At 41.8% G+C, this 27,867-nt stretch overlaps 1 protein-coding gene across 2 annotated transcripts; it reads right to left on the reverse strand.

The window, feature by feature from the left end:
* Positions 1-160: 160 nt before the first annotated feature.
* On the reverse strand, positions 161-26,882 carry LOC308112976 (fibulin-2-like). Of its 2 annotated transcripts, XM_080468832.1 has the most exons (17): positions 26,782-26,882; positions 23,295-24,713; positions 15,536-15,650; positions 15,032-15,161; positions 12,447-12,648; positions 11,425-11,643; positions 10,599-10,709; positions 9,954-10,052; positions 9,016-9,147; positions 6,112-6,249; positions 4,664-4,804; positions 4,219-4,347; positions 3,450-3,575; positions 2,941-3,057; positions 2,720-2,848; positions 2,214-2,337; positions 161-1,317 (listed from the first exon to the last, which is right to left on the reverse strand). In XM_080468832.1, the coding sequence occupies exons 2-17, from the start codon at positions 24,625-24,627 to the stop codon at positions 960-962; spliced, it is 3,603 nt and encodes a 1,200-aa protein (XP_080324958.1). In that variant the 5' UTR covers positions 24,628-24,713; positions 26,782-26,882; the 3' UTR covers positions 161-959. The 2 variants fall into 2 exon arrangements, with proteins under 2 accessions (XP_080324958.1, XP_080324957.1); XM_080468831.1 differs by lacking the exon at positions 3,450-3,575 and having other exon boundaries at positions 26,782-26,848.
* Positions 26,883-27,867: the final 985 nt, after the last annotated feature.

Genomic DNA, 27,867 nt, shown 5'->3' on the forward strand with positions numbered 1-27,867 from the left:
ATTTTATAACTGCTTCACTGGAGAATAATGTTGACAGTGTATTAGGATGAATTGGTTCATAATCGGAAATAGCTGAGCAAATATTAGGAAAAAATACACATATCCCTAACAAATGATGCTTCTTATGGCTGTTGAGAAAAGAAAACACACTGGTGTTTTTAATATTTTACTAAAATTCCTTGAAGTTCATGAATCTAACATAGAAATATGATACATCCATTCATAATATTTCTGATTACTGGGCTACAAAAATACACCACATAGTAACATTAAATTAGTTTTTAAAAACAAAAGCAGCAGTGCAGAGTACAAAAGTGACAACATATATCTGTTCTATAAAACTTTCACAATAAAGCTTTCACATCACGTAATAAAAGTATGATATGAGACGAAACTAGGATACATAGAAGCTGACAGCAACTGGCTCATTGTCTTTTATTTTTATATTTTACTCACATCTGGTCACTATATTCAGCAAAACTGTACGTTTTATTTATTTGTGGTGTCAATTATTTCTCTGTATCCAGATATCTTATTTTAGCTGCTTCCTCTTACTGGGGATCGCCACAGGAAGTCATTGAGATTTGTCCAGCTTTTAGTTTCCCTTCCTTATGCAACTGAGGGTTTAAACCCAGTCACGCAAAACTCAAGGTTAACTCATAACCTGACACACTTAAGATTCAGACTTTAATGTGTTCAAATGGCACACCAAGTGGCAAAATGATCTAAAATTACGTGGTTTTCATGCAATTATATTCAAAACAGATGACAAAAAAGCTGATGTTTTTCACTACATATTTCCACTTCTATAACAGCAATAACTGTTAATGAACTTAAACTGGACAGCAAGATTAACTACAACAATCCATCCTGCTGGACAGTGGCATTGTTAAATAGTGACGTGAACAGTCCTCATAAACTGCATCAAGGTCCATATTGTCTGTAGCACACGCCTGCCGTTAAAGCGAGTTCCCGGTTATAAAGACGTAGATCTTGGCCTGGAAAGTGGTGAATGTTCCCTGTCTCCACAGCTTCATTTCCACGGTGATCATGAAATCTCTGGGACCCTCAACCTGTCGGTGAAGGTACACGGCGCCCGTATAAGAGTTGAGCTTCCTGGTGCTAAAGTAGTTCTCCTCGTTTCCCTGCGTGATGGTGACGATGACGTTGTCTCCGGCGTAGGCAGGAGACGGCCCGATGCGGAAGATCTGAGCAGGGATGACGATGTTGGACTGGAAGCTGAGGTAGTAGTAGGTGATTCTCAGGGGCGAGTTTTGACAGTCCAGATAGTTGGGACAGCTGATCCGCTCACAGCGTCTAAGTGGGACACAGCAAAGGTAAACATGGTCTCAGCAACTGTTTTACCATGTAAAGGCCAGAGGCAACAGCTGAATGCATCTGCTTTCTTCTGTGCCCGACGTGTCTCGCTTATCCTCTCTGGATGTGATCATGCTTTTTCCCACAAGCATTTCAGAAAATCGTGATGCACTTGTAAATGATGGCATCATCTGAAATGCACTCACATTTCATTCAGTTCTCAAAGGAAATAGTATGTACATGTCACTGAAAGTCTAGAGACTGAGAGATGGATTTTGTTTTATCCTAGAGGGAAGGTCAAGAAATATATTAATGAATAATATTTATTTATAGCACTTGTGCCAAGTTCAGTGGCTTTTTCATTGTTAATGATGTTGAAACTTACCAAACCATGTAATGCACAAACTTTCAAGGCTCACTTGTGTCCTGATGTGGCACATTAATAGGGTGAGAGATGTGAGTGACAGTAAGTCTGCTGTGTGTTGTCAGCAGAGTGCTGTTCTGGCACTTGTAGTGACTCAAAACAGCTTTCAAGTCGGGTACAAAAGGGAACCCGGCGCCAAGATGAACCATGAGGATGATAGAGAGATTTCATGACAATAGTCACAGCAATTTTTGCACCAGGCAGCTGAATAGATGCTACCTAATATTTACATAGAGAATTATACTATATACTACACTCAATTTAAACTGAAATGTGCCCGCTGTGACGCATCAATGTAAACTACTAACCCACCGTGTGGCCTCACATTCAGACTTATTGAATGATTGAGAAAAATGAAAATGTGCAAATGTGCAAAAGAAATTCTGCCAGGCATGTGACAAAAATATGAAATATAGTCTTCAAGGCCTGAAAATAAACTGAACCCTAATCTTAAACTGATGCTTATACTCACGTGTCGGACACTTTGCGGTAGTTGGGTGGGCAGCTGAGTGAAAGGCAGCGGTATCCTCCTTGTATGTTGTAACAAGTCTCTGCCAAAGAGCAGTTGTGGGCCCCCGTGGTACACTCGTCAATATCTGAAAGAAACAGTTATTGCACCGGGGCTGGTTTACTGTCTGGTGAGGTGAAAACGCTCGTTAGTTACAGGATAATAGAAATTTCAGCAAAATCCTCCTCATCGGGAAAAAGACTGCTGAAGTTGAAAAAAAAAAATGAAAAAATTAATTAGCATGACAAGATTTTTAAGCCAATAAAGTTTTATGAGGGGTGTAATTACTTCACCTCTGTAAAACTACCAATTATATTTATCTGAGCAGAACAATTACTGTACCCTGTAAAGAGCAAAATGGCTGTGGACTCATTTCTAAGATCTATGTCAGTGCAGAGAGGCACGTTTGTGCTGAATAGACTGCAGTACGGTGCAGCATGCATCAGGTTTTCTTTGGTGGGGGTATTTACCTCTGCAAGACCGTCCATTTGGAGACATGGCGTATCCGTACTCAGGACAAGCACACTGGTAACTGCCTGGAACATTCACACACTTGTACGTACAAAGATGGCCGATGCTCTGGGTACACTCATCAATGTCTGTAAGGATAAATAAGGATAAATTATTATGAACGTAACTGGAAGTGTGGACAAAGCAGGTTAGGTAAAAGCTGTAATGTAACGTAAAGCACCATCGCAGGTTTGCCCATCCTCCCGGAGGTAGAAGCCCTGTCTGCAGTAGCACTGGTATGAACCGTAAACGTTGGCACACTCCTGACTGCACGGGTTCGCCAGACATTCGTTCACATCTACAGATTAGAGGTTAGAGATTATTACTGTCAAAGGGATGTTCAGTATTTATATTCCAACACATAAACAAGATGTTTTATTAAGCCAATTATGTTTTTTTTTTTTTGTTTTTTTTACTGGCTTCTGCTTTAAGGCATGGCAAGACATACAGCCTAACGCAGCGGTGCATCAATCATCCAACACTCCCAACAACATGCTGTGTACAGGCCAGCTTCATTATCGGCTCAGAACGTGCTCTGGTTATCAACGCACACACAGACGTGGTGGCCCATCAAAACTCTCACACACACGCACATATTTTCACACACAAATTCACAAGAACATACAGTGACGTGCATCGACATGTGCACACTGATGCACACACACCCATTCAGACAAGACATTAACACACCTTCACAGTTCTTGCCATCACCAGATAAGCGGAAACCAGAAGTACATGAGCATTCATAGGAGCCTGGGGTGTTCTCACAGGTCTGGGCACACAGCCGGCCTGGGTAGCGCCAACACTCGTTTACATCTGAGGGGAAGGAGAAGCAGCATCATTATGCCTTGCTAAGTGTATTTCAGGTTTGTGTGTTTGCACCCATGTGTGCAAGCGCACGTGTGCAAGCAATCGTGCGCAAGGTTTGTTGCCCAGCACAACAGCGTACGTGTGCATGCCCGTGCATGCTTGTGTTCATGTCAATGAGAATGTGATGTAAGGGGACCATCTGTCTGCTGATAGTCTAAACACTTAAGCAGAGTCCATTATTATGAGAGTCACAACACAGTGAATCCCAAACAGACAGAGCAGCAGCAGCAGCAGCAGCAGCAGCAGCAGCAGCAGCAGCAGCAGCAGCAGCAGCAGCAGCAGCAGCAGCAGCAGCAGCAGCAGCAGCAGCAGCAGCAGTCCTCTGCAGCAAGAGACGTGATCAGTATCCCAGTGGCTCCTGCAGCAGCCGGCAGCAGAGGCTGGGAAACAGCAGCAGCACTCTCACCACAGAATAATAAACAGCCTCAACACAGCTGGCACACAAAGAAGAAAGGTGGCCATGGTGTGTATAAAGAAGGTGGGTGAACGAGAAGAAGATAGTGAAACAGAAATGAACTTGATTGAAAGATGTTTTTTTGCTCCACAGCAAGTGCTTTTTCCTCGCTGATATATGCTATGTTCGTCGTACCAACACACATCCTCCTGAAAGAGTCGTACTGGTAGCCGGTCTGGCATTCGCAGCGATAGGAACCAGGCAAATTTTGGCACAGCTGACCCTCTCCACATTGATGCAGGTTGTTTTGACATTCGTCCACATCTAGAAAATGCACATGGATTGCAAAAGGACAGAGAAATCAATGCAATAATATGAAAACGCTCCAAAGTGTGTCTCAAATAACATGAAATAGGACCAACGTTGCAAATTCTTCCAATTAATTGAATTTTTTGTTAACCAAAATTCTCAAAAAAAAAAAAGGTGATTCTTTCGCTATTTTTATGTTTGTAACAGTAAAATAACTTTATATACTATGTGTAAAAAAAAAAAATAATAATCTTTCAGGCTTTTGCTCCCGATGAGCGAGCGTATCAAATCTGATTATACATGCTTCATGTGTAATACCTCCAAATCTTACCAATGCATCTGGATCCATCAGGACTGGCATGATAGCCACGGCTACATGTTATCTTCCTGTTGCACATGTAGGAGCCCACTGTGTTGATGCAGTTAAAACCTGAACTGCAGGGTTGGGTCAAAGCGCCACACTCGTCAATGTCTGGTAAAGAGAGAAGGATAGAGTGAGCGAGGTAAAGGCGAAGAAAGGTAGAAGAAGAGGAAGGCCCCAAAGGCACAGAGACAAGGCACGAGAGGCTGGAGCGCAACTCTTCAGCCACGCCGTGTTGTGATTTCAAAGCAAACACACATCACACAGTTGCATTCCCCTGGATGACTTTGTTGTGTGTGTGTGTGTGTGTGTGTGTCTCTGACATTTTCTCAGTTTTCTCATTTCTCAGAGCATTTCTTTTACGCCTCTTTTATAGAGGCGTCTGCTGCCTCGACATGCCCCAGTTCCTGCCCCTGGGGGCTAATTCCACAGCATCAGTTTGTACTGGAGGAGGACAGAGGATTGGCTTTTATCCACCCCTTTGCAGCCCCTAACAGCAACTTCTCTGATCTCCTGTCTGTGTGGCATTTAACCCCTCTGTCACTGCAAGTCTGCAGATTCACCTGCAACGTTGTGCTTCACAGTCTATAAGTCACCTGCGGAGAAACTTCTTCTTTGTCTATCTACGCTAGTTTACTCAACTTGTATGAACAAAACAGCAACTCCAAGAGACAGTTTGTAGGCAAAAACAGGCCCTTACACAAATATATATATGACTTAATATTATGTATATTGAAGGTGTACGTTAAATTGTTTTTGTGTTGATGAGAAATACACCATAGAAAAATCTATTAGATGTAATTACAACTCCATCTACAGACCAAATACGTTACCGCAGTGATCCTCTAAACACTAATACTTAAATATTTAGATTTATTTTTTATGTAACATCTTATAAATATATTGGAACATCTAAAATAAATAATTACTAATCAATATTATGCCAATTACTGAATTTATGGTTGAGATGGTTTATACATATGTTGAAGAGAGACAGCAGGTATGAAAAATATAAGATGCCAAGGTAGAGAACAGGAAAACTGGAGAAGATTCATGTAGTGAAGGAGGCGATTGAGATATTAGTGTAACAGTAGGGGGAGCACACGATAGGGTGAGATGATCCACTAAGGCCAAAAGTCCAAGTACACACCTTTGTAAACAATAATAAGGTAAGACTAAGAATTAAGACATAATTACTTATACAGTCTGGAGTTACAGTTGCTTCTCTGGATCAAGGTGGAATTTAAGGTACCAAATGATGTAAAGTTACAATCTGTCGTCAACACCTGTATTAAAATGTACATGCATGCATAAATAAATAAACATATATTAGTACTTTTCTTGTTTGAAAAACAAATATGGACAGTGATTAATACAGCTCATGACCAAGTATAATGAACCAAAAAGGATTTTCTTACCTATGCAGTTTCCTTGTGTATCCTGATTAAAGCCTGAAGGGCATTGAGGTTTCAGGTTGCACCTGAATGAGCCCTCTGTATTCACACACTCAAAGCCAACTCCACAGTTATGGCTTCCTTGTACACATTCATTTATGTCTGTGAAGTGAAGATAAATGAATGAGTTAATGAGGACTGAAAAACTTGTGAATTGAAAATAATGCCACACACATGTAATATTATATTTCACCACTGGATGGCACTGTGGTTCAGTAGCCGGTTGCAGATGTTTCTTTCTTTGCTCTGTCTTAGAGCTCTCACAGAGAGGGGTGGAGAGGTTCATCAAGACAGAAATAATTGTTTTACAACTTAGGGACCTTATCTACATTTAAAGTTTGTGTTACAACCAGAAGAGGTTGAATGACAGCTTATTGTTTCAACTATATGAATACGTCTAATGAATTGAACCAGCAGAATTCACAAGCATCCTTCCTCCTATGCAGTGTGTGAGTGAACATTGCAGTATATTCCTCAAGAGTCCTCCGACACCTGCCTACGAGAGATTTACCTCCTGCCAATCAAACTTCCACATCTGTTACTGTAGTGTGAACTAAAGCTGGAGGGAAATAACAGCCTTAAAAGATCACAAAACGTGTGTGTGTGTGTGTGTGTCCGTGTGTGAATAATGCATAAGCGTTACGATTTCAAGCAGGCCTGCAAGATTTCACTGCTGTAATTGCTGTACAGAGGCCTAAACCAGTTCTGGCAGGCCGCCCTGCAGATATAGGGTAGGTCTCTAAACAGCAGAGAGTGATTGAGCATCTTGCTACTGACACAAACCTGGCAGAGTTGGAAAAAAGCTGAGCGAATCTGACACCAGAGGAGGCAGAGGGAGAAAATCCAGGAAGCAAGATAAATGTAAGCGATTGGCAGATATTTCCCTCTCAGTGACGTTCCAAGAAACCCCGAAAGGTCAAAGAGTCCACTTGCTACTTCATTACAGGATTTAACCCCACTGACCCTGACACTTTGTTCCTGTTGTCAGTGCCTCTAATAACAGCCTTGCGCTAAGGATGCAAAGGCAATATTAAGTGACGAAAGTATAACAACCCTTTTTGTTTTAGACTTTTCTGTGTTTTACAGAAAACTGAAGCCCATTCCAGCAGATGTTGAGACCCAGAGATGGATCCTTGCATCCGTCTTTTTTAATGGGACCCCAATGGGGTCAATATAGAGAGCAAAGAAGCCATTGAACTTCCTCCAGTAGCTACAAGGTCGACTGCAGATATAATCTCTCCAATGGGTCCTGGGCCGACCTCGGGGCCTGTTGCAGCTGGACGTGTCTCCTTGACCTTCAATAGCAGTTGTAAACTCAACCACTCCCAGAAGGTCCAGCTCCTCATTCTGTCAAAAGATGAACCCACTACCTTCCAGAGGAATCGAACTTCAGCTGCTTGTGTCTGTAATCTCATTCTTTGTCATGAGTGAAAGTTCTGTCATGACAGTAGGTTAGGGTGTGGATGTACACAAGAGTCTGCTGTAGCAACCACTTTTACTTTTTTTTTTTTTTTTACTCCATTCATTTACACATTAACCATGAATACACAATGAATTGATTAACATCTCAAGCTGGAAAAACTAGAAAACTGTTGGTTTCTTTCAAGCAAAATCAATTTTTTTTCGGTGTTGTCTCTTGTTACAAAGGTAAGCATACGCTATAGATCTTTAATAACAATGTGAAGACAGTGGGTATTGATACAAGGTTTAACAATGAATTCCCTAACAGAGACTTTCTGTTTATAGTCTGTGTCGATTGCAATGCAGGTGCACGGCTCACAGATTTCTCTTTTGGCCTGAAGCAGCACATGTTTAAAGGTTTCAGGGTTCTTTCTTGTTAAATGCTCATTTTGCCCGATTGAACAGCCTTTAATTTGCAAAGGATGCTGATTAGCTGAGTCTCCTTTCCTGAGCTCGCAGAAACAAAACAGCAGCAAACCGCTCGAGCAACTCATCTTCGAGGCGCCTCTGCAGGTGAACTGCCGCTGCTTTATGAATGAGACCAATTTATGGTGCATGGAAATAATGAGTCATGCTCAGAGGTTTACTACTGCGCCACCCACGGCTACGCAGCTCCAGACGTAATTCAGAGTGAGCAAATACTACGAGAATCGATGGGCACAGTTGAGTAGTGGTTAGCAGTCTCACCTCAGAACAAAAAGACACCGGTTTGTTTGAAAGCCTGTGCTAATCTGACTTTTCTGAGTTTGCATATTTTACCTGTGTGTCTTCCTTTAACTTCCAAATTGACAATCTGTCAAATGCAATCACAGGATATAAGAATAACTAGTTTTCTTAAACATTTTTTGTAGGAAAATCCAGAACACTTTTGTTTTAAACCCCTCATAATCCCATTAACACCAAGGTGTTAGGTCAGTTTGACACCATATACAGTATTTAATTATAGCCTTGAGATATCTAGCATGGAAATAACTCATTAAACTGTGGAGTACAAGTACAAATACTAAACGAATGTATGCTCTTCAAGAGTAATCCAGCAGGATATTTAGCCCTTTCAAAGATGCTTAAGTTCCTATTTGTAAAAATGTGTATATTCATAATGAGTGCAAAAAGTCACAAAAGTTTTGAAAATATCTTGAAATCCCTAGAATATTTAGTTCCTAGTGTTTCAGAATTCCCTCTTGTCCTCTGGGCTCACATGTAAAGTTAGATTTACACAAAAAATTATGTATTTTCAAGTCTTTCTCTCATCGGTCGTAACAGTGATTGTGTCTGAACAATGAGTTTTCCTTACATTGTGAGCATACTACAATACAAGCGTTCCCTCGCTGCCAATTTACAACACAAGTGACTGTGGGTGGAAGGGAAAACTTTGACGCTGCTTAACGCTGATAAGGTGTAATGTACCTGCACAAATGTCATTGTTGACCTGGTATCCGGGGGGACAGGTGATCATTCTCTGACAGACATAACTCCCAGCAGTGTTCACGCAGTGCTCATTCAGCTGGCAGGCACGAGCAGACAAACACTCGTTTATGTCTGGATGGTGAAAAAGAAGAGAATGGAGGCATTTGTGTGTGAGTGGGAGAAAAGAGAATAAACAATGACAAGTGCACTGGAATAGAATGGGTTTGAGAAAGCAGCAGACAAGACGTACAAAGAGCCGCAGAGCCTGACGTGGCCTGTGTGAAATAGTCAGCACTTTGGAGCAGATTAAAGAGACAGGTTGGACCCTCCTCTAGGAGAGAGATTAGAGCCGAGGCCACTGGGTATAAACCCCCGCACAATGAGAAATTTGTCACCACACTGAGCTGCTTTCTGTGTCACTGCCACAGTTTGCTGCTGTCACACAGGAGACGGGCCAGTGGTTGTGGCTTAACTTAAAGATATATCCCCAGGGAGACAGCTTAGACACATACAGCAGTCGCTGATCGGCCTCATGATAAAAAGACACAGCCCACCACCATTGTGAGAGGAAATAATGGCGACATATGGTATGTGGTCAGGAAGCTATATCGTGATAATGCATGGATAACTGAGATAATCCCCCTGGTGGAGAGTCAGCTCAGGAACAAGATGAAAACTTTTAGTGTGTTGCTGAGAGTGAAGGGGGATTAGGGCTGAATCTCCTCTGCAAATCTGGAGGCGCTGATGAGAGAAGGAGACAAATCAGTCTCAGACCGCCTTGCCAAGAAACTCTCCTCATCTGGAACCAAACTCCCTTGCCTGAATAAGAAAACTGTTACGATGGCTGAAATGGTGAGTCGCTTATCACATCTATGATTTACACACGCTACCCTGGCGTGATGTAAGAAAACGTCTTCTGCATTATAACGAGGTTTTACCTTCACAGGAGCGTCCATCAGCTCTCAGAGTGAATCCTGGTAAACAGGAGCACTGAGGACTTCCTCCCACTGGGGTGCACTGTTGTTCACAGATGTTGCCTGGAAAATAACACTGAATGGTGATGTCAAATACATACAATGTCCCGCACACCTTCTCCTCAAAGCAGTATGAAGGTAGAAACAGAGGAGAGCATTGTGTCTGTGTGTAATAGATCATTCATGGCTTTATGCTGACTCCTTGTTTCGTCCAGGTTGATCCCTGACCTGGTCATATTGTTGTTCGTGGTTTCGGTCCACAGTGTGGTGGACCTCCACCCTACGAGTCATGGAAACCAAACAAAAGCAACAGAATGTGACCGTGCACACATTATGATATGAGGTGCTCATGGGAATGAGTGGTCAGTGCCAAATCATTGCTTATGTTTAGCATTTGTGGCGCCATTGCATTTTATGGAAACAGTGAGTATGAAATAAGAGCATGTCAATGTATGGCAGCCAGTTGCTACTTTCTCCTCTAAACATATTCGGCTGCAACAGGATGTACGTTCCAGTCTCTGATTAAAGCATAAGGATGAATGAAAGTGCTCATTGTGAGCTGTCAGCCCTGCAGCCCTCCCCACCATGATTAAGCTGTGCATTTCTAACCTTCACAGGGGTTGAGTGGGACAGCAGGCTGGGTGGGGGGCGGAAGTGGTGAGGTGGGATCCGCTGCCGCTCTGTCGACCTCCTTTAGTCTGTTCTCTTCATCCACCGTCTCTGCATGAACATGAATAATGTCAACAGAGGAGCAATGAATTACACTGTAATCACGGATTCCGCCTCTCCATCTCCAGCAGTCTTAGTTAGAGGCCGAGTCCTTCTGCATTTTCATCCAACTATAGGAGGCGAGTGGCTGCAGATGAAAGTTGTAATAGCAATGGAAGTGAGACAGGAAAAGACACTGCCTGCAGACAAACATTTGGTTTTATTAGTGAGCCCCATCCCTCACTGTAATTTGCTGAGAACTCTGGCATTAGTATCCTGTTGAGACAGGCTTGTGTTGGTAAAAGCCACTGTTGATTAAAGTCTGGTTCGTCGCACTGTATTACCTGAAGAAGAAAAAATGTACATCTGAGCAGAACTTTAAGTCCTTTCTTGAGCAAAGAAAAAAAAAATCAAATAGTGAAAATGTTTTTCTTCCAGCTGAAGTGCTTTTGGACTGCTGTCAGTGCAGGAAAAGGATGTTAGTGTACGAATAGAATAATTGTCATGATGCTGTACCAGGCCTTGCAGACAGGAAGAAATGTAAAACCAGCCAGAAAAATACTACCCCATGAACATGTAGACAAATGAAGTGAGAATCTTATGGCGTCTGTAGAGACTATACATCACATAGCATCAAAAGGTAAACATAGCTTCACTGTGTATTTAAACCACTGTATATGTCTGCTACCACTGTGGGACAAAGTGACATCGGCGGCCATCACTTTACCTTGTGCACACGTGAAAGCGTCCTCCTGCAGCACGTATCCAGGGAAACACTCACATCGGTAGGAGCCTGGTGTGTTCACACATCTGTGGTGGCAGATGTTGCCCTCATATATCAGACACTCATCCATGTCCTCCACCTCAAAAGGGCCCTCCACTCCATTCTGCACATCCTGCTCCTCGCCAATGGAGAAGGCCTCCTTCGGGTATTGGTTGTCAGACACTAGAGGAACAAGGATGAGAATTTCTTTTCTTTAGACAAGCAGAAACACAACAAGGTGGAAAACACCTTGGGAATGCACATAAATAACCGAGGGAGATATGCAGCGTGGATATGGATCATTGTGTTTCTTGTTGTGTTTGTACTGTTTGTGTTTTTCTTCTATGTGCAAAACATCAAACACATCACATGCAAACTCCTTCTCATTCCCCCCAAAATTGTGAAGCTCATACAGATAGGCACAAAGAAGAACACGATTACAGTAGATATGCTAACAGACATGGCTACAGCATGTCTACTTTGTAGGCAGATTGTTGCAGTGAAAGTCAAAAGTCGAAAAAAAAAACAAGACAAAAAAACAAATCCCAACAAAATGTTACTAAACACCCACGACCACACAACAGATCACGTTTCAGAAAACTGTGTCAGCATAAATTTGATATGAGCCAAGTTCTTTATCTCGCAGCAGCCAAACTAAATTAGTGCAAGACGACGTCCAACAACAGAGTGATTTAATGGAATGGAAGAAAATGCCTTGCCAGGCAGGCAGGCAGATACTAGATCTCGAGTAATTACGGTACATGGAGTGACCAGGCTGCAATGCCAATAGCGTGCACCATTTTTCACATGGGTCCAGGGAGCTTTCTGCAGTGCTTCTTTTTTACTGCTAGTTTAATGGAAATGAATTGTCTGTCTTTTCAATCAGCACCCACTGACGCATCCCACCTTCCAACACCCCCCCTTCCCTCTTGTAACGTCCACTTCAGGACTGTGTATTTCTGCCTGTGAACATTTGTCCACCGAACCTTTTTTGGGAGGTGTAGTGGAGTCCAGAGCTGGTCTCTCTCTGACAGTGTGCCAGCCATCTTCATCCAGAGTCCTTCGCGCCTCTCCTTCGCAGCAGGTTAAAAAGATGTGCCTGCAATGAAAACCCAGGTACTGGTGGGCTTCACAGCGATGCCCCTCACTGCGGAACTGCAGGCCAAGGGAGCAGCAGCCGCAGCACTCCTGGAGTTCAAACAAAGAATTTTTAAACAAGTTGTCCTGCATCACGGCAGGTTTTTAAAATAGCTGCTGTGCCACCCGCGACACACACTGCACTCATACTGTATGCAAGATTTTCTCATAATCATTCAATCATGTGGTTCTGCAAAGAACAGCAGTTGTTACACCACTTTACAGCAGGCTGAAATATCTCAGAAACCACTCTGCTCCCTGAAGAATAAATCTTGCAGCTCTATTGGTCTATGTGCTCCTCGCTCTTCCCTTAGTGGCTGTGTTAGTTCTTTATTAGAAAAACATCTAAAAATGCGACAGATAGCGTAGGATTTTTAACCACAAAGAATTAGGTTGAAACCGAAGATGCCAATACAATGGCACTCTGCCTGGCAATCTCCAGAATTTTACTGTTATGCCTCATAGGAGATCAAATATTTGACTCAATAGCCGCTGTGGTCGATGCTCTGCTGCAATCTTTAGACACATTCAGCCATAGCCTGAAGATGACAAATCTTCCCTCTTTTTCTCCAACGGAATCATTTTGGGGTTAAAGTTAAATATTTTAATTCTATATGATGTAATGATCTGTTTTTTTTATTTTTATAAGCGTGGCATGAATTTTAAATATTTTTGAGATTCACTGTTTTCTTGGATCTCATCGTCAGGTCAAACTGAGTTCATATAACTCAGAAACTAATGACTTTCTCATCAGAGTCAGTGTAATTTATGTGTTTAGGTCTTATTTGCAAAGGTTTTTGTAGGTGTGAAAAATACTAAATAATATATATTGAAGTAGCCTAAAGCTGTGGGGGGTGAGCACTCCCAGGTTATAGAAAGCAGGTCCTGGTTCTTGTCCAGGCTGAAGAAGTGAGTCTGCATGTTCTCCCTGCGCAGTTCAAAAACATCCATTTGAGGTAAACTAGTGACTGTAAATTGCCCGTAGGTGAGAACGTGAGTGTCTGTGTCTCTCTGTCTATCCTGTGTTGGTCTGGTGACCTGTCCAGTGTGCATCCTGCCTTCACCCAGAAATAGCTGGGATCAGCTCCAGCCCGCAAGAACCTATTTTGGATAAAGCGGATTGGAAAGTCGACAATTTCTCATAGAATTTCCCAAATTGTTCCCAGTTACATGTAAAAGTACTTAAAAATACCTAGGTGAAAGTACAGAGAACACTTGCCAAGATCTACTTGTAGCGAGTGACTTTATAACCCTGCTGAATCGAATTGTTAATAGCAGAAAATTATTTCAGTTTAATTGCTTAAATTATTGATGCTCAAAGCACATTTACCTGACAAACAATAAGATACATGCAAATTACAAATGTACAGATAAAAACTTCTGTTAAAAGAATCACATTACTGACAACAAAAAATGAAAATAAAAAATAATAACAATATTATAAAAATAAATATTATTTCAAATCATGTGTATAGTCAGTCGCAACTTCAAATTTTTTAAGTAGATTACATAAGACAAGTTGTTTTTAGGTCAGAACAAAACCAAACAATTGGAGAAAAAAAATGCTCAAAAAAGTCCAATAATATCTCTGCGTGAGTATTTGAAATCTGTTCTTTCCACCTGTTTTGCATATTGAGGTTAATATTATCATTGTAGACGACTGAGCTGCAATGTCTGGGTTTTCTTGAACTGAACCTCAATCATTAGAAATCTTGAATTAGAGCAACTCTCCTCCTGTTCCTCTGAAGCTCTTAGCCACATCACCTCGGAGAGCTCACTGGGGCATGGAGAAACATAAAACGGAAGTAATGACCACTGTGATGGAGCATGGCTGGAGGTGACATAATATCAGTAAAACTACAGGGGTCACTCAGGAAAGTGGTGAAAGGCAACATTAAACCGCTGTACTGCACAATCGTGTCAGTAATGGCCTCAGCCTGCTGAAGTGCCTCGACGCTCTCCGCTGAGGTGGTTACTTTCATCACAGGTCGGATGGCATGTGAGTGGCTTTGGGAATCTGAACAAACACAGTGTTTACACAATAATCACTGCACGGCCCTCACTGAGAGGAATAATGGCCTCCAATCCACCGACGCTGCTTTTCAAATCAAATCAGTTATGAGGGAGGCCGAAACACTGACATCTGACATTTGCAATTGAGGAGTTCTGCTCTGAAGATAACAGTTTGTAGGACTGTGGGAGTCTTCGCTTGTAAAACGGGCCTAAATCATTTTGTCTCTTTTAAATAAGATCATTAAATAACAGAGACCTGGCACCCCGGCAGGAATCCTCACAGGGTATGTGGAATTAAATAGTTCAATGAGTAAATACTGTATTCATTTAGCTTGACGTGAAACGGACAAGAGCAAAGTTTGAGTTTGGGCCCAGTGAACTGTCCTGCCCTCTGTCGCGGTGCTTGGTCTCTGATACTTGCCTTGTAGGAATCAATCCCACATTTACTGCTGGCCTCCTCCTCGCACTGACTTCCCGCTCTGGCTGCATTAATTCCAGCCAAGCACCGACTTTCTCTCAGGGAGCCGAGGCAGCACTGTTGCTGTGCAGTCCTGGCAGGGAAAGGTGCGCATGAGAAACCACTGCAAAAATGTTTGGACTGAAACCGTGGCCTTGAAGCAACAACAACACCCCTGGTGAGTTTAGCCAGAGAGCCGAGTGGAGTGTGTTTTCAAGTTACTGGGAATTCAAATGAAATGAAAATCTTACTGTTCTTACCCATCAAAGCTTAATCTCCTCTGTGTTTTCCAGAGGAAAATGAATGAAAGTGCGCTTGAGCCAGCTCGAAAACACCCAATTAAACACACGTGAACATTTCTGTGTTGTTATTGCTTTTGCGCCTTTTAAGACAATCACCTTAATCCTCTTCAGATTTACCCAGATATTAAATCTAATGAGATAGATTGGCGTTACATAATGGCCTTACCAGCACATGGAGTGCTTGTCTTTTGTGGGCAGGTCCATGTTGTTGCAGTGGCCATTAGCTGAAGCCCATTTCTCCCCCGTCTCACAGCAGGTCTTCACCAGCTCCTTGGCAGACACTGTAATGAAACACAAACACCCAGATTTATCCCGCTCAGTGCAGCCTGTGTTTGAGAGTAATCGCACGAAATAATGTTTACAAGAATTCGGCTGCATTAGCAACACTGAGCAACCAAGATTCCTGTCAACGCGAAAGGCTGTAAAAATGAGGTTACTGATATCTGAAATGCAACGGAATATTCTCTTCAGTGGGACACGTGTCTCCAACTAATAGGTCTGTTTTAGTATCAAGCATCAATTTTGTTAGAAAAAGTAAGAAACTTAAGACTGAAAAAATGACTTCAGAAAAAAACCCAACATATTTTATGTTACATGCTGGTTAATCACAGAGTGGAGCAGAGAGAAGGAAAAACAAATTAGCACTTATTTTCAAACTTGGCCTGGGAGCAGAGAGCAAAAACACATCGTCTAGTTTACGAGGAAAATGTACACGTGCTTCTTCAATAACAGGGCAGTGCATTCCTGTGTTGATTTGTAGCCTTCACGCGACCGTCCAAGACTTAACTCAAGACAATCACATCTTCTCAGTCTGCCTCACCATACCATAAGTATATATATATATATATATATATATATATATATATATATATATATATTCATGTGAATCTACATAGCTATATCATTGTAACTGAAGTGTTTTACTCATTCAAGTAACAGAAAAACCATAATTCAAAACTTGAATTTATACTTCTTTTTTTTTAAATTTCGCATTATTATGCAACCCTTTAATCTACTTTGCTGGTTATTAACTTTCATAAAATGAAATAACACAGATAGGTGCCTCAAACTCAAACTCCAGCCTGATGTTTGCAGATAGAATCTTCAAAGCAAGAGGGGTTCAACTTCTGGGGATGGTGAATGTAGATTAAATTAAACAGCAATCCTCGCTGCAGTTCTTGAGATAGTCTTCAGCTCTGAAATTGAGGATTGGCTCATTTACAAATTATATGAAAAACCTTATTAAAAAATCGAATTGATCTCTCTCACATATGCTATATGAGCAAAACACACGTGCAGAGGTCTCAAAAAGACAACAACAGGGGAACAAAAGCAGAAATTCAAAAGTAAAAGTTAACATTTAAATTCCATGTCTGCTTGGTTTTGTTTATATACCTTAACTATACAATGAGAACAAAGCAATTACTCACATCTGAGCAAGTGACTGCTGCAGCGCACATAATTGGAAGTTTTAGAGATGGGGAATCTAAACCTTGAAAGTCACATTGACTCTTTGATACATAACTACAGTATCTGTGCCTCTTTGAACATGTGTGAATGTATATTAAAAGACAGAGTACATAATTATTCTCCCGCCTTCTCATCCCTCCCATTCATTTTCTCCAGGTGGAAACGGCTGCCTTCTCTTGAATAAACACAAACTCGCTGCACATGTTTATGCAGAGCATGGAACGTATACAGAAGCAAGACGCATACAGCTCGAGGACTTTTTCGTCACTGAAATAGCTACTAGTAATTAAAAAAAAAAGTGATGACCTATTTTAGACATGGTAAATCTACTCTCTTCCTCTTCCTTTGACAGTCCTGATAATCTAGCCCTTACGGTTACTATTAAGCCGTACACTAATTAACTCAGTTGATTTATAGTGGCTCCACAATAGAAACCTGAGATATGATCTCAAAAGGTGGCAAAAGAGTGTCACTGATCCAAGCCCGTCCTTATATGGTTCCATTAGACTCACATTAACACCAGATGCTTTGCTTTAGTGCAAATCCACAACTGGTGACATCACCCACTCTGAAAATTTGAAGCAAGAATAACAACCAAAAGGGGCAACTCTTAACATGTCTGGAGGTGTCATAAAGCAGCACGCTGCCACTAATCAAGGCTCATGTGTCTTCTCCTTTGTGGACTTGGCAGTGATTTACAATACAGGTGGTCTGGAGAGAGCGGGACATGACTAATAGCACATGCCAAGGGGTCCCCGACATACAAACCGGTGCGGCTGAACATGCCAGACGATAAACGCTGAAAGATTTAAAGCAGGCCTGTGTTTGTGTGTGTGTTAGTGTGGTGCAGGCTGGTGTTGAGCTCAGGAGGAGGCGATACAATGCTTTTTCAAGCTATAACTTGAGTGCTTGAAGTGATTTCATGTCTTTTGAAACACATAATCATTGTCCACGAACAGCTGGATGTGACATAACAGGGAGGGCTCTCCTGCAGTCGCCATGACTTCACCCACAAAACAGTCAATTCAGGTCTCGGTTATGGACGACTTTTGCCTTGAATTCAATGAAACTGCGAGCCAGCAATCGTGTGACCCGTCTTTTTGTAGTCTTAGCCAGGGTCGCAGCAGGATGATGAAAGCCTCGGGGGCTTCGGTGGTTTCACACACTCATCTCCAATCCAATTACATCTCCCTTTGGTGAAAGTGTAGTGGTTAGCGCTCTCACATCATATGGAGAATGTCGTTTGATTCCGGGTTGGTGGGCTCGGAGGCATTTCTGTTTTGATTTTGCATGTTCTCAGTGCATGCTTGGCTTTTCTCCGGGTACTTCTCTTTCCTCCCACAGTCCAACAACATGCATTTAAAGTAAGATGGCAGCTCTAAAATTTCCCATACGTGTGAGTGTGAGTATGTGTGACTGTTTCTTGGTATTTGTCCAGGAAAACTGTCTATGTTGTACCCTGCATTCGCCCATAGCCAGCTGGGATTAGATCCAGCACCCTGACACCCTAAAGGCCTGTCAATGCTAAATACACAGACAGACACAGACAGAGCCATTTTGGAAAAGTAATTTGGTACTTATCCAAAGAGCTTATTGATGTGTAGCAAATGGTGTAATACCACTGATGACCTGTGGGAGCAGTGCTGTGTAGTATAGCAATCAGCAAAAAGAACAAAGAAGACAACAAAACCAATGATTCATTAGAGGAAGCACTGTATAAATATGTGAGCAAGTACAACTAAATCTACAACATAACCTCACCTGGACATCTGAACAAAGAAGCTTCAATTAACTTGTGTGAACAGTTTATAAATATCTTAAGCAAAGTTGAAAACACAAGACAACAAATTAGAGGATTCTCAACTGTCCGGGCTTCAGGATCACCTGATAGATGAGCCAAGAACAATATCTTAAAACCTTCAAACTAAAATGTATGCTATTAGAGATTACAGTATGTCAACACACACAAAAGCAAGTTTAATGTTGAACAAAATCCCCCCAAATTATCATATCAGTAATTACAACTTTTACAAGCTGGAATGTATCTACACTGGAATGTACTCTTGTGTGTGTGAGTGATGGTTTGTTTTTCTCTATTTTTATTTGTATTTCTATTGATTTTATGATGCACAGATGGGTTGGGATGTTTTTAATCTTATTGTACTGGTGACAGTGACAATAAAGTTTCTATTCTATTGCATTCTATTGTATTGTATTGTATTCTATTCTAAAAAAAAAAGACTCAGCTGCATGGTCATGCACAAATATGTAATCAAAGAGTTTTCTACTCAGACGAAGTACAGCTCCAAATGGTTCAGTTTGTATGGCTTCCTCCGTTAACATGCCGACACCTCGCTGCACAAAACACTGACTTTTCGTTGTCCTCCATTAGCCTCAATATAATGAAGGTCATCTCTCATATTATGCATCATACCTGCCAGCTGCCATGCTCAGGCGGCAAATGTAAACTAACTTTGTGGGTCTTCTTCTAAAATGTGAAATGACAGTTGTCAACTCACATTCCAAGGCATTAGCAGCCTTGTAATGTGACTTCTTAAGAAGTGTGATCTGACAATGCCGCATTGATTTTTATCTTAACATCGACACACTAAAACATTATGGGTCACGACCCAGTTGAGAATCACTAGTGTAGAAGATGAAAGGAGAGATTCACACTTGCAAAAACTCGTCTGTCCATCCATCTTCTCTACTGATTGATCCAGTCAGCATCACGGGCTTCTGAAGCTGACCTCAGTTGACGGTGGGTGAAGACAGGTTACACTTTTGACAGATTGCCTGTCCATCACATGACAAACACACAGAGACAACCTACCGAACACTTCAGAGTCACCAAGAAACCTAAAACCCATGTTTTCGGACTGTGAGAAAACTAAAAAGTACCTAGTGGAAACTCACACAAGGAAAAGAGACAAACTTCACAGAAAAGCCCCCCAATCCCAGACTTGACCAGGGGTCTTCATGACCTCAAGACATTTTCCACAATCAGGTAATTCAGACCTGCGGCCGTCTGCCCTGGTATGTCTTATATATTCCAAGGTGTGTTCACAGACCAGAGCGCGGAAAACTTGCTCATTTCTTCCCAGAGGAAATCCACCCAAAGCCTGATTGCAGACGTGATAGATAAAAATAACACAGTAACTTCCATTACTCAAAATGGTAGTTTTGATTTTACATAAGTAAATCCAAAGTAATTATTATCTGAATGAGACATCATTATATGAGTCATGCATATATTTTCAAAAGGTTTTCTGTGTTTTGTGTTCGGAGGAAAAATCAAGACTGAGTACCTGGATGACATGTCTTTAAACTAAATCTATGCACATGACGAATCTCTTGTCGTTGTACAATTGATCACCAATCTCCCTGTGCTTATGCTGTGGGTGTCTTTTATGTGTGGTTTGCATCTGGAGCAGATGCTTTTTTTTATTTATAAGCATGGGTGACATGTGGATTGGGCGGTTTTTAGTAAGGCCGTATTAAAGGTGGGAAACATGCCTAAATGACTGGAAATGACATGAGAGGCACTGAATGAGCATGGCAAAATGTGTTCCTCTAACTCCAGCAGTGGTAATGTCGGATATGAACTCTTGCATGGTCAGCTGTGGAATTAACCCTCCTTTTCATCCATGAAAATTATACATCCGCTCATCCCACTCCTCCGTGCAGCATGTTGTGACAGATTTGTAGATAAAACAAAGTTTCATCCTTTTTTGCCTCCTCTTGACTGTGTCTAACATTCTTGTAATTTAGTAAACTGCTGTGGTTGATATTTGGAGAGAAGAAAGGAAAGTTTGCTGAGAAGAGACTGTGCGGAGGTGTGTTTCAGATGAGGTGATTACATGGGAACATTGGGAAACCAGCAGCCTCGCGGGAGATGGGTAATCACACCGGCTCATGAAGGAGCACTGAGTAGCGTCTGGCAATCAAGCCATAACAGTGGTCTCATTCATCACATGGGCATTATGCTGCTCACAGGTACAACCCCCAAGAAATCCTATACCCAGTCAGCCAAGCATCAGAAAGCCTAAACAATCCCATCCCCCCCCTCTACATCTGGCTGCAAAAAAAAAAGGGGCAAATGAGCACAAGTTATTGACGGAAAAAAGAAAAAAGTATTTATCTTAGGCCATGTTCCACAGTGAAGGAAACCCATTTATATTTGGCAAAAAAAAAATAAAAAATCCCCAGTGCTTTGTATTCATGCTTTTTCTTTTCCTGTACAAATAACTTTTGCATCCTCAGCTAATGACACTGAAACAAGCATTAGTCGAAGCTCTTGTGAATTGGGTTTCTTCCTGTTTCTGCTGAAAAATGTCATCACTCTGGTAATGTTTACTTCTTCTGGGCCAAAGAAATTTCAATGTTCTCTCCTGCAAAAAAAAAAAAAAAAAAAAAAAAAGGCGCCGGACCAGTTTTGAAGAATAAGCATCTATGTGTTTTATATTTTTAGACCTGAGCTGATTCCTAGGCTATTCTATTTTATTTCATAAAACCCCTTTTGCAATGTGACATTCTAAGATACATCTACAGCACACACAAGACACACAAGAGAATAAATCCCAGAAGAGGTCCATCCTCATTCATTTAGAGTGAATTGCCACAGCACGTCATTACAAAATTGCTGCATCGACTTGGTTAAATTTTAGATATTGAACTCAGGCCCACCTCATTTAAGGTCAAAAACTTAACCAGATGTGCCATCGGGGGGGGGGGGGGGGGGGGGGGGGGGGGGCAATGCAATACACTCACGAATGGTCCTAAATAGTTTCATTTGTCTGATTTATTCTGTTGTTTTGTGATGAGAGAACAACAGAGCTTTTTTAACATTATTAGTATTTCCGTAGGCTTAAAGATTTTCCATCTTTATTTTGTTTTTCACATCAACTTCAGTTGTACCTCTGGAGGTATACTCTCCTCCTATCGAGTCCCTCCAGATGAACTTGGCCTAAACTACACATACCTTTAGGGGCCAGGTGCTGAAAGGAAAGAAAAGCTCGGACAGGTCTCAACAAAAATCACTGTGTTGTAAAGTAGGTTAACAACGCACCTTAACTTTGCAGTTATTTGGACAAAAAACACAATTGAGAAAGATCTTTCTGAATCCTGACTCAGTTTCAATGACTTTTGATTTTTTTGGGTTAAAGACAAGGCAGATAGATTTCACATATATTATTTAGTTCACCTGCTTTATAAGAAAGTCTTGAAAGCCAATACACCATTGAATTATTTTCTTGGGTAACTTGGCATGGTACTTGATTGTTGTTAGAAAAAAACCCACATGGTATCTCAATGACAAAATAAAGTAAATTTATGATAAGGAGTTTTATGGGGTGATTTAATGTTTATATACATTTAACTTGACCTCACAGCACAGTGTAACTTTCCATCTAAGATCCCAGCTGACTATAGGTAAAGGCAGGGTCAATCAGCCTCAAGTGCGTGATTTTTAACTGTGGGAGGAAACAATTACACTGAACAAAATCCACACAAGCACAGGGAGAACATGCAAATGCCATCAGATCTCCCAAGCCAGGAGTCCAACAAGAGAGACATCACTTCACCGTTGTGCAGCCCAATCTGAACCTAATCAACTAGATATCCTTATAATCACTTCATCATCTGCTTTCCACCCCAGTGGCTGCAGTACATTGGCCCGTACTGTAAGCTCTGAAGATGAGCTGATCTGTTGGAGAATATGCTGGTAATCACACAAAGGATTTAGACAGGAATAGTCTTCTTACTGGGGCAAAAGAGCAGGGGGGGGGGGGGGGGGGGGGGGGTCACAAATTCAGCTGCTCATACAGAACACATTAGAGGTTATAATAATGGTGAAAAAAGTGTTGCCAGGCCTAATATTACTTGCTATTAACAAACCTCTGGAGAAATAAAAAGGGCATTCTCTCAAGTTGAATGCAGGAAAATGACTACTTACCCGATATAGTCATTTTCTCTTCCGAGTAAGGTAGATAAATGCTATCTTGGGAAAACAGACTTTCGACGAACAATTGTTTTTCCTGGATCCCCGCCAGCCTGAATAGAGTGATTATGAATTCCTCCTCAAAAGACAGGAAGTGAGAGACGGAGAATGAAGGTTTCCTCTGAAAAAAATGTGTCAGCGTCTCATCACACTGCTGATGCATGCTGATGTAGACACTGAATGAATCATTGAAACTTTTCTTTTTGTTTCACCTTTTCTGATTTCTTTGCAGTGGACTGGTAACCTGTCTAGCATGTCCCCTGCCATTTGCTAAATGTCACCTGTACTATACCACAGCCCCATTGTGACCTTCTACAGGATGAAGAGAGTGGGGCGGAGTGGACGGCTTTTCTTTTGAATTCAATTGGGGTTTTTTTATTTAACACTTGAAAGAGTACGGCTTCTGTTTATTAAAAGGTTAAGGTGATATAAAGGTATTAAATCTATGCTGCCTTACCTTCTTCGTCCTCCTTCACATCCTGGGGCTGGTAGTTGTGGAGGGTTTGAGGTTGTCTTTCAGGCTCTGCGCTGTCCTCTTTCATCCTGACTGGAGTTCTGCTCGTGGGGCTGAATTGGACTGTGGGGAATGAACCCTGTTGCTCTTTTCCAAGCGGCTGCCTGTATTCAGCCGACACATTTTCTTGTCCCTTATGGCTGACCGAATGGGAGCTCCCGTGATTTCTGCCACGGCTGCTCTGACGCTGTTTGTTCTGGCCAAAGTGCCTGCCTCTTGGGTTGGATCGGACACTGTGCGTTGCGTCTTTCAGTGTCTCCTGCACCGCTCTGCTCCTGTCATTGTTATTTGTGGTTTCCTGCAGTGGCCTGGGATCTTCTGTGGCCTCTGTCTGTGTGGCTGTAGTTGTAAGTGATGTTGATGTTTTGCTTTGAGCCCCGGTGGTGGTTGGATCCATGTTCTGTGTAACCTCATCCTCGTGGCTCCTCTCTGGATTTGGGCTTTGAGGCGCATGTCTCTTGTCATCATGAGAGCTGGAAGTAGTGGAGCTTGACTCACGGTAAGCTGGTGGTACTGTAGTAGATTCCAGTGGTTGGGCCAGATTTTGAAAAGTGGAAGACGTCGACTCTGGCTGTAAGCCGTAATCCCTTGTTCCAAAGCTGGGTGGGTCCTGCTTATACAGTGGTAAAGTGTTTTCCAGTGCCAGCTTGGAAAACTGTTGTGTGGGACTCGTTTGTCGGCTGTCATGACGCCTGCCAGTGTTTATCAATGGGTTATTGTTCTCAGTGGTTGTTGGCCATACAGGCTTATTAACACGACGCGGGTCACAGCCAGGGATGGGTGAGCACATTAACCTTCCACCTTCATCTGGACAGTGACATACCTGGCAGTCGTCTATCTGGAAGGAGTGTCCTGCCTCATACTTCTTGTTGCCATTGACACAGCCAATACGCCCACACTGCAGACATCCATATGCGGGTCGTAAAATATCAATGCAGTTGGGAGGAATTTCAGGGCATGGAATAAAATAACAGCTTATCTTCCCTCCTCCCTGGGGACAGGAGCATTCGGTGCTTCCGAAATCCACAAAGTAAGACGTCTCCTGTGGGACTTTCCCTTCCCGGAAGCCAGCCTGGACGCAGTCATAGTACTGGTAACCCTCACAGGTGCAGCCCCTTTGTGCACAGGCCGGACAACAGGCACCTTTCTCTAAAACTGTCTCAATGCAGTCCTGCAACACAGGACAGTCCACTCCTGTGCAGTCATTCTGGCTTAGACACACATCCAAGCACAGGATTGTCAAACATAAAAACAATATTGCCCTGTGAATGTTCATTGTGCATAATAAGTACAGCTCTTCAAAGTGAGCGTCTCTTCAGATGAGATTTTGTCCCAGACGAGAAGGAATTTGGTTGTTTTGGCCTGTGAAAGTAAACAGTAGTTATTACATATTCATAGTAAAACGTTGAAATTCAGCAATAGTGCCCTGTTATCCGTATCATCAAAAGCAATTTCGTTTTACCTAATGTCCTGTCTGCTTTGATTTGACCCCCTGCCAAATGTAGATTTTTCCATTCCTACTTGTTTGGCACTGTGATGACTGAAAGCAGTGGTTTAGATTTAATTGCACATGGAAATTTGGCCACTGCAATGGTTGACTGGGGAAGATATGTACAATAATAGTCTCGGATGTTGAAAACACACTGCTGAAATAACAAATCTTCCCCTATGTGACAATGCCATCCAAAAATATGTGATGAATGTTTTGCACAGAGAACTCCTTATCTGAGTTTATCCATTCATGTAGTGTAATCTCGTCAAACTGTCTGTTTCCCTAAAGGGAAACAAATGTCTGACTATAATTATTGGTGGAACACAAACTATTGTTTCAAACTGCTCCACTGCTGGTTTATTTACTTGTCCTAGGTATTATGAAAACGACATTTCAGGTGTTATTATTTTTGCAGTATTTGAATGGATTTGATACAAGCTTTTCTCTGTGTGCCATACAGTGTAGAAAAAGAGTGTGAGGTTTGATCCTGTCAGCAAGTGATGTGACTTCAAATCAGTGAGCATAGTGAAAAGCAGGTGTTTTCTATTTTACTTTTCCTGTTTCCCCTCACTGCGTGCATTCGTGCCAACTGCAAAAGATTTATACGGCATCCCCACCTCAAGAGTTTGCTTCAAAATTAAAGATTGACTTACGACTGTTTTGCATCACCAACTTGTCTTTAGACGCTTCCTGCCGAAACATTTCTAACCAATTTCACTGGCGCTCATTCCAAGGATTTTTCTGTTATCACATTTGTTCCAGACTCTATTGGAAAAGATTTCCCCCCGAAGAAGCTGTTAGAGAAGGCAAATGATAGTATAGGCTGTGCTTAAACACTACTTTTTCTTCCAGAGACACTTTTGTTCCTGGAGGTATTGAGATAGTGGAAGAAAATACAGTCTCTGCACGTATTCAAATGTGACTTTTAACTCTTGTCAAAAGTCGGGTATTTCAAGTGAATCTACCTCACTGCGAGGAAAATAGGCAAAGCAGCGTTTCTAAAGGAATAAAATTAAATGTGGCTGTTATCACAAAAGCCTACATGTCATGAAAATAAATCTGTTGCTCTGTCTTCTTCCATGATTCAGGCCTAACTTCAGAACAACACAAAGTGCAATGCATCTCCATTTACACAGTCAATGATGTCTTTGTGTGCTGTGGGTACAAAATCATTTTACCAGATCTCACAGTATTTAACTGGCACCAGGCCCACTGCTATGGTGCTGTAACAGGACTGAACTCAGCCGAAAAGCACCAAAACCTGAGCTCTATCCGTGTCTCTGCAGCATTCACAGGATGTGAAAGGGAACATTCAGCATAGTAAAAAGAAAAAAAAAAGGCCATGTGATAAGGAAATCAGAGTGACTGGGCATGAGACAGATCCAATACTTTTAAACTCCTGTATCTGGCTGTTTACTGTGGAAAAATAGTGAGTTGTCTTGTTTGTTCAGCTATCAGTTCAGGCACTGTCCTACAAAATCACAGCCACTTGTTTGCTTCGCCTCCACAGTAGTCGAAAATTGACCTTTATCCTTCTGATAGGCACGTGCAAAGAGCACTTTCTGCACATCTTAATCCCCCCAGGCTCCATAAAATAAGTCAATATTTGGATGGATTAGACTTGAACACTTGAAGATTGGAGGTGACTTCAACACATGAACGTCACAGTCGCAGACCCCCACATTAGGATTACACAACTGATCATTTAACCCTCATTTCAGAGGACTGTCACAACATAAACCTACGTGGAGTTAGATGGAGTGAAATTATCTTCTATCCAAACCATAACAAGGCTAGACATTGTAATCCAAGCATTTACATGGAATCACTTGACATCGGTGCAATTTGTCAGGTGAAACTGAAAGTGCTCAACGAGCCGCTACTTTATAAATCATTAGGAGTGGTTTTTTTATTTCGTATGAAACGTGTGTTGCTTACCTCGCAGTCCTGATCTTGCAGCGCTGGTGTGCGTCTGACAGAAACTTGTGCGCAAAGTTAAAGCCTTGACTCCGACTTGGGAGGCTGGGAGCGCCTGTTCCCTTTTTTTTTTTCTTTTTTTTTTTCCTTCCATGAGGGCGGGACAAACTCCCATTGAAATTGTTTCAACTTCTCTGTAAAGATGCATGTGTTCCCTTTCACTGAAATTCAACAGGAATATAAGAATATACATTGGGGAGGGATATACCCAAAAGGGGATATGCTGTCATGCTGATGCCACTTGTGATTTGATATCAAACGAGTATAATAGTGAGGTAGAAATAACTGAATTGTTCCCTGTTTGTTTGTGGCAAAGCTATCTTTGAAAACTGCAAACCCGATTAATCTTAATCTGCCCTCTCTCGCTGCAATGCCAGCAAACCACAGTAATAAATCAAACTCATACAAGCTGTCTTAGAAATCACGTGTCTGTGAGTTCCTGCTGCACTTTGGTGCAAGTTAACTGTATTAAAGCTGTAATTACTCAAATTTGATATACTAAATGGTACAAAGGAGTCATACAAAAAGACACAAGTAAACTTGATCTCATCAGTATTCCTCAAGTTCCCCCCCCCCCCCCCCCAAATTTAATCCTGAGGGTCAGTGAGTCACCAGTGAGAATGTGGACAAAAGCTGTCTCATTCAATGATTAGACTGATCAGACAGGCACATGGGGCAGTAAGGCCAGTGGTCACTTTTGTTTCAGGGGTCTCCCTTGACTAATCAATGACAGGGATGACTCAGTGGCTCCATTATTAGTTTTCTCTCTTCGTTATAATCAAAGGCAGGCACAGCTGCACAGACCTCCCGGCTTCTTTTGGTGTTTCTTCTGGTTCAATATCAACTTTATCTCTCATCCAATGCACAAGTCAAGTATTATATATATGATGCAACGGACCAAAGGTGCGACATACCCAGCAACCTCCACAGCTAAAAGCCAAATCATCTTCAAAGCATATCGACTGAAGTGACATTGATCATTTAAAAAGGACTTTTATTAATGACAGTTTTTCAGAGATCAGGGTTGAATATTAACTCAACCTGACC

The sequence above is a fragment of the Lipophrys pholis genome (genome assembly GCF_963383615.2).
Source record: "Lipophrys pholis genome assembly, chromosome: 8".
NCBI classification, from domain to species: Eukaryota; Metazoa; Chordata; class Actinopteri; order Blenniiformes; family Blenniidae; genus Lipophrys; species Lipophrys pholis.

Bases quoted from the DNA above. Each gene is read 5' to 3' on its own strand.
- LOC308112976 (XM_080468832.1), bottom strand. From the start codon at position 24,627: ATGAACATTCACAGGGCAATATTGTTTTTATGTTTGACAATCCTGTGC. The intron at 15,651-23,294 runs GTAAGGCAGCAT...GTTTCATTACAG, and splicing joins TGTGAAGGAGGACGAAGAAG to TGTCTGCCAAGGAGCTGGTG. The intron at 12,649-15,031 runs GCAAGTATCAGA...TTTGAACTCCAG, and splicing joins GTGGGATTGATTCCTACAAG to GAGTGCTGCGGCTGCTGCTC.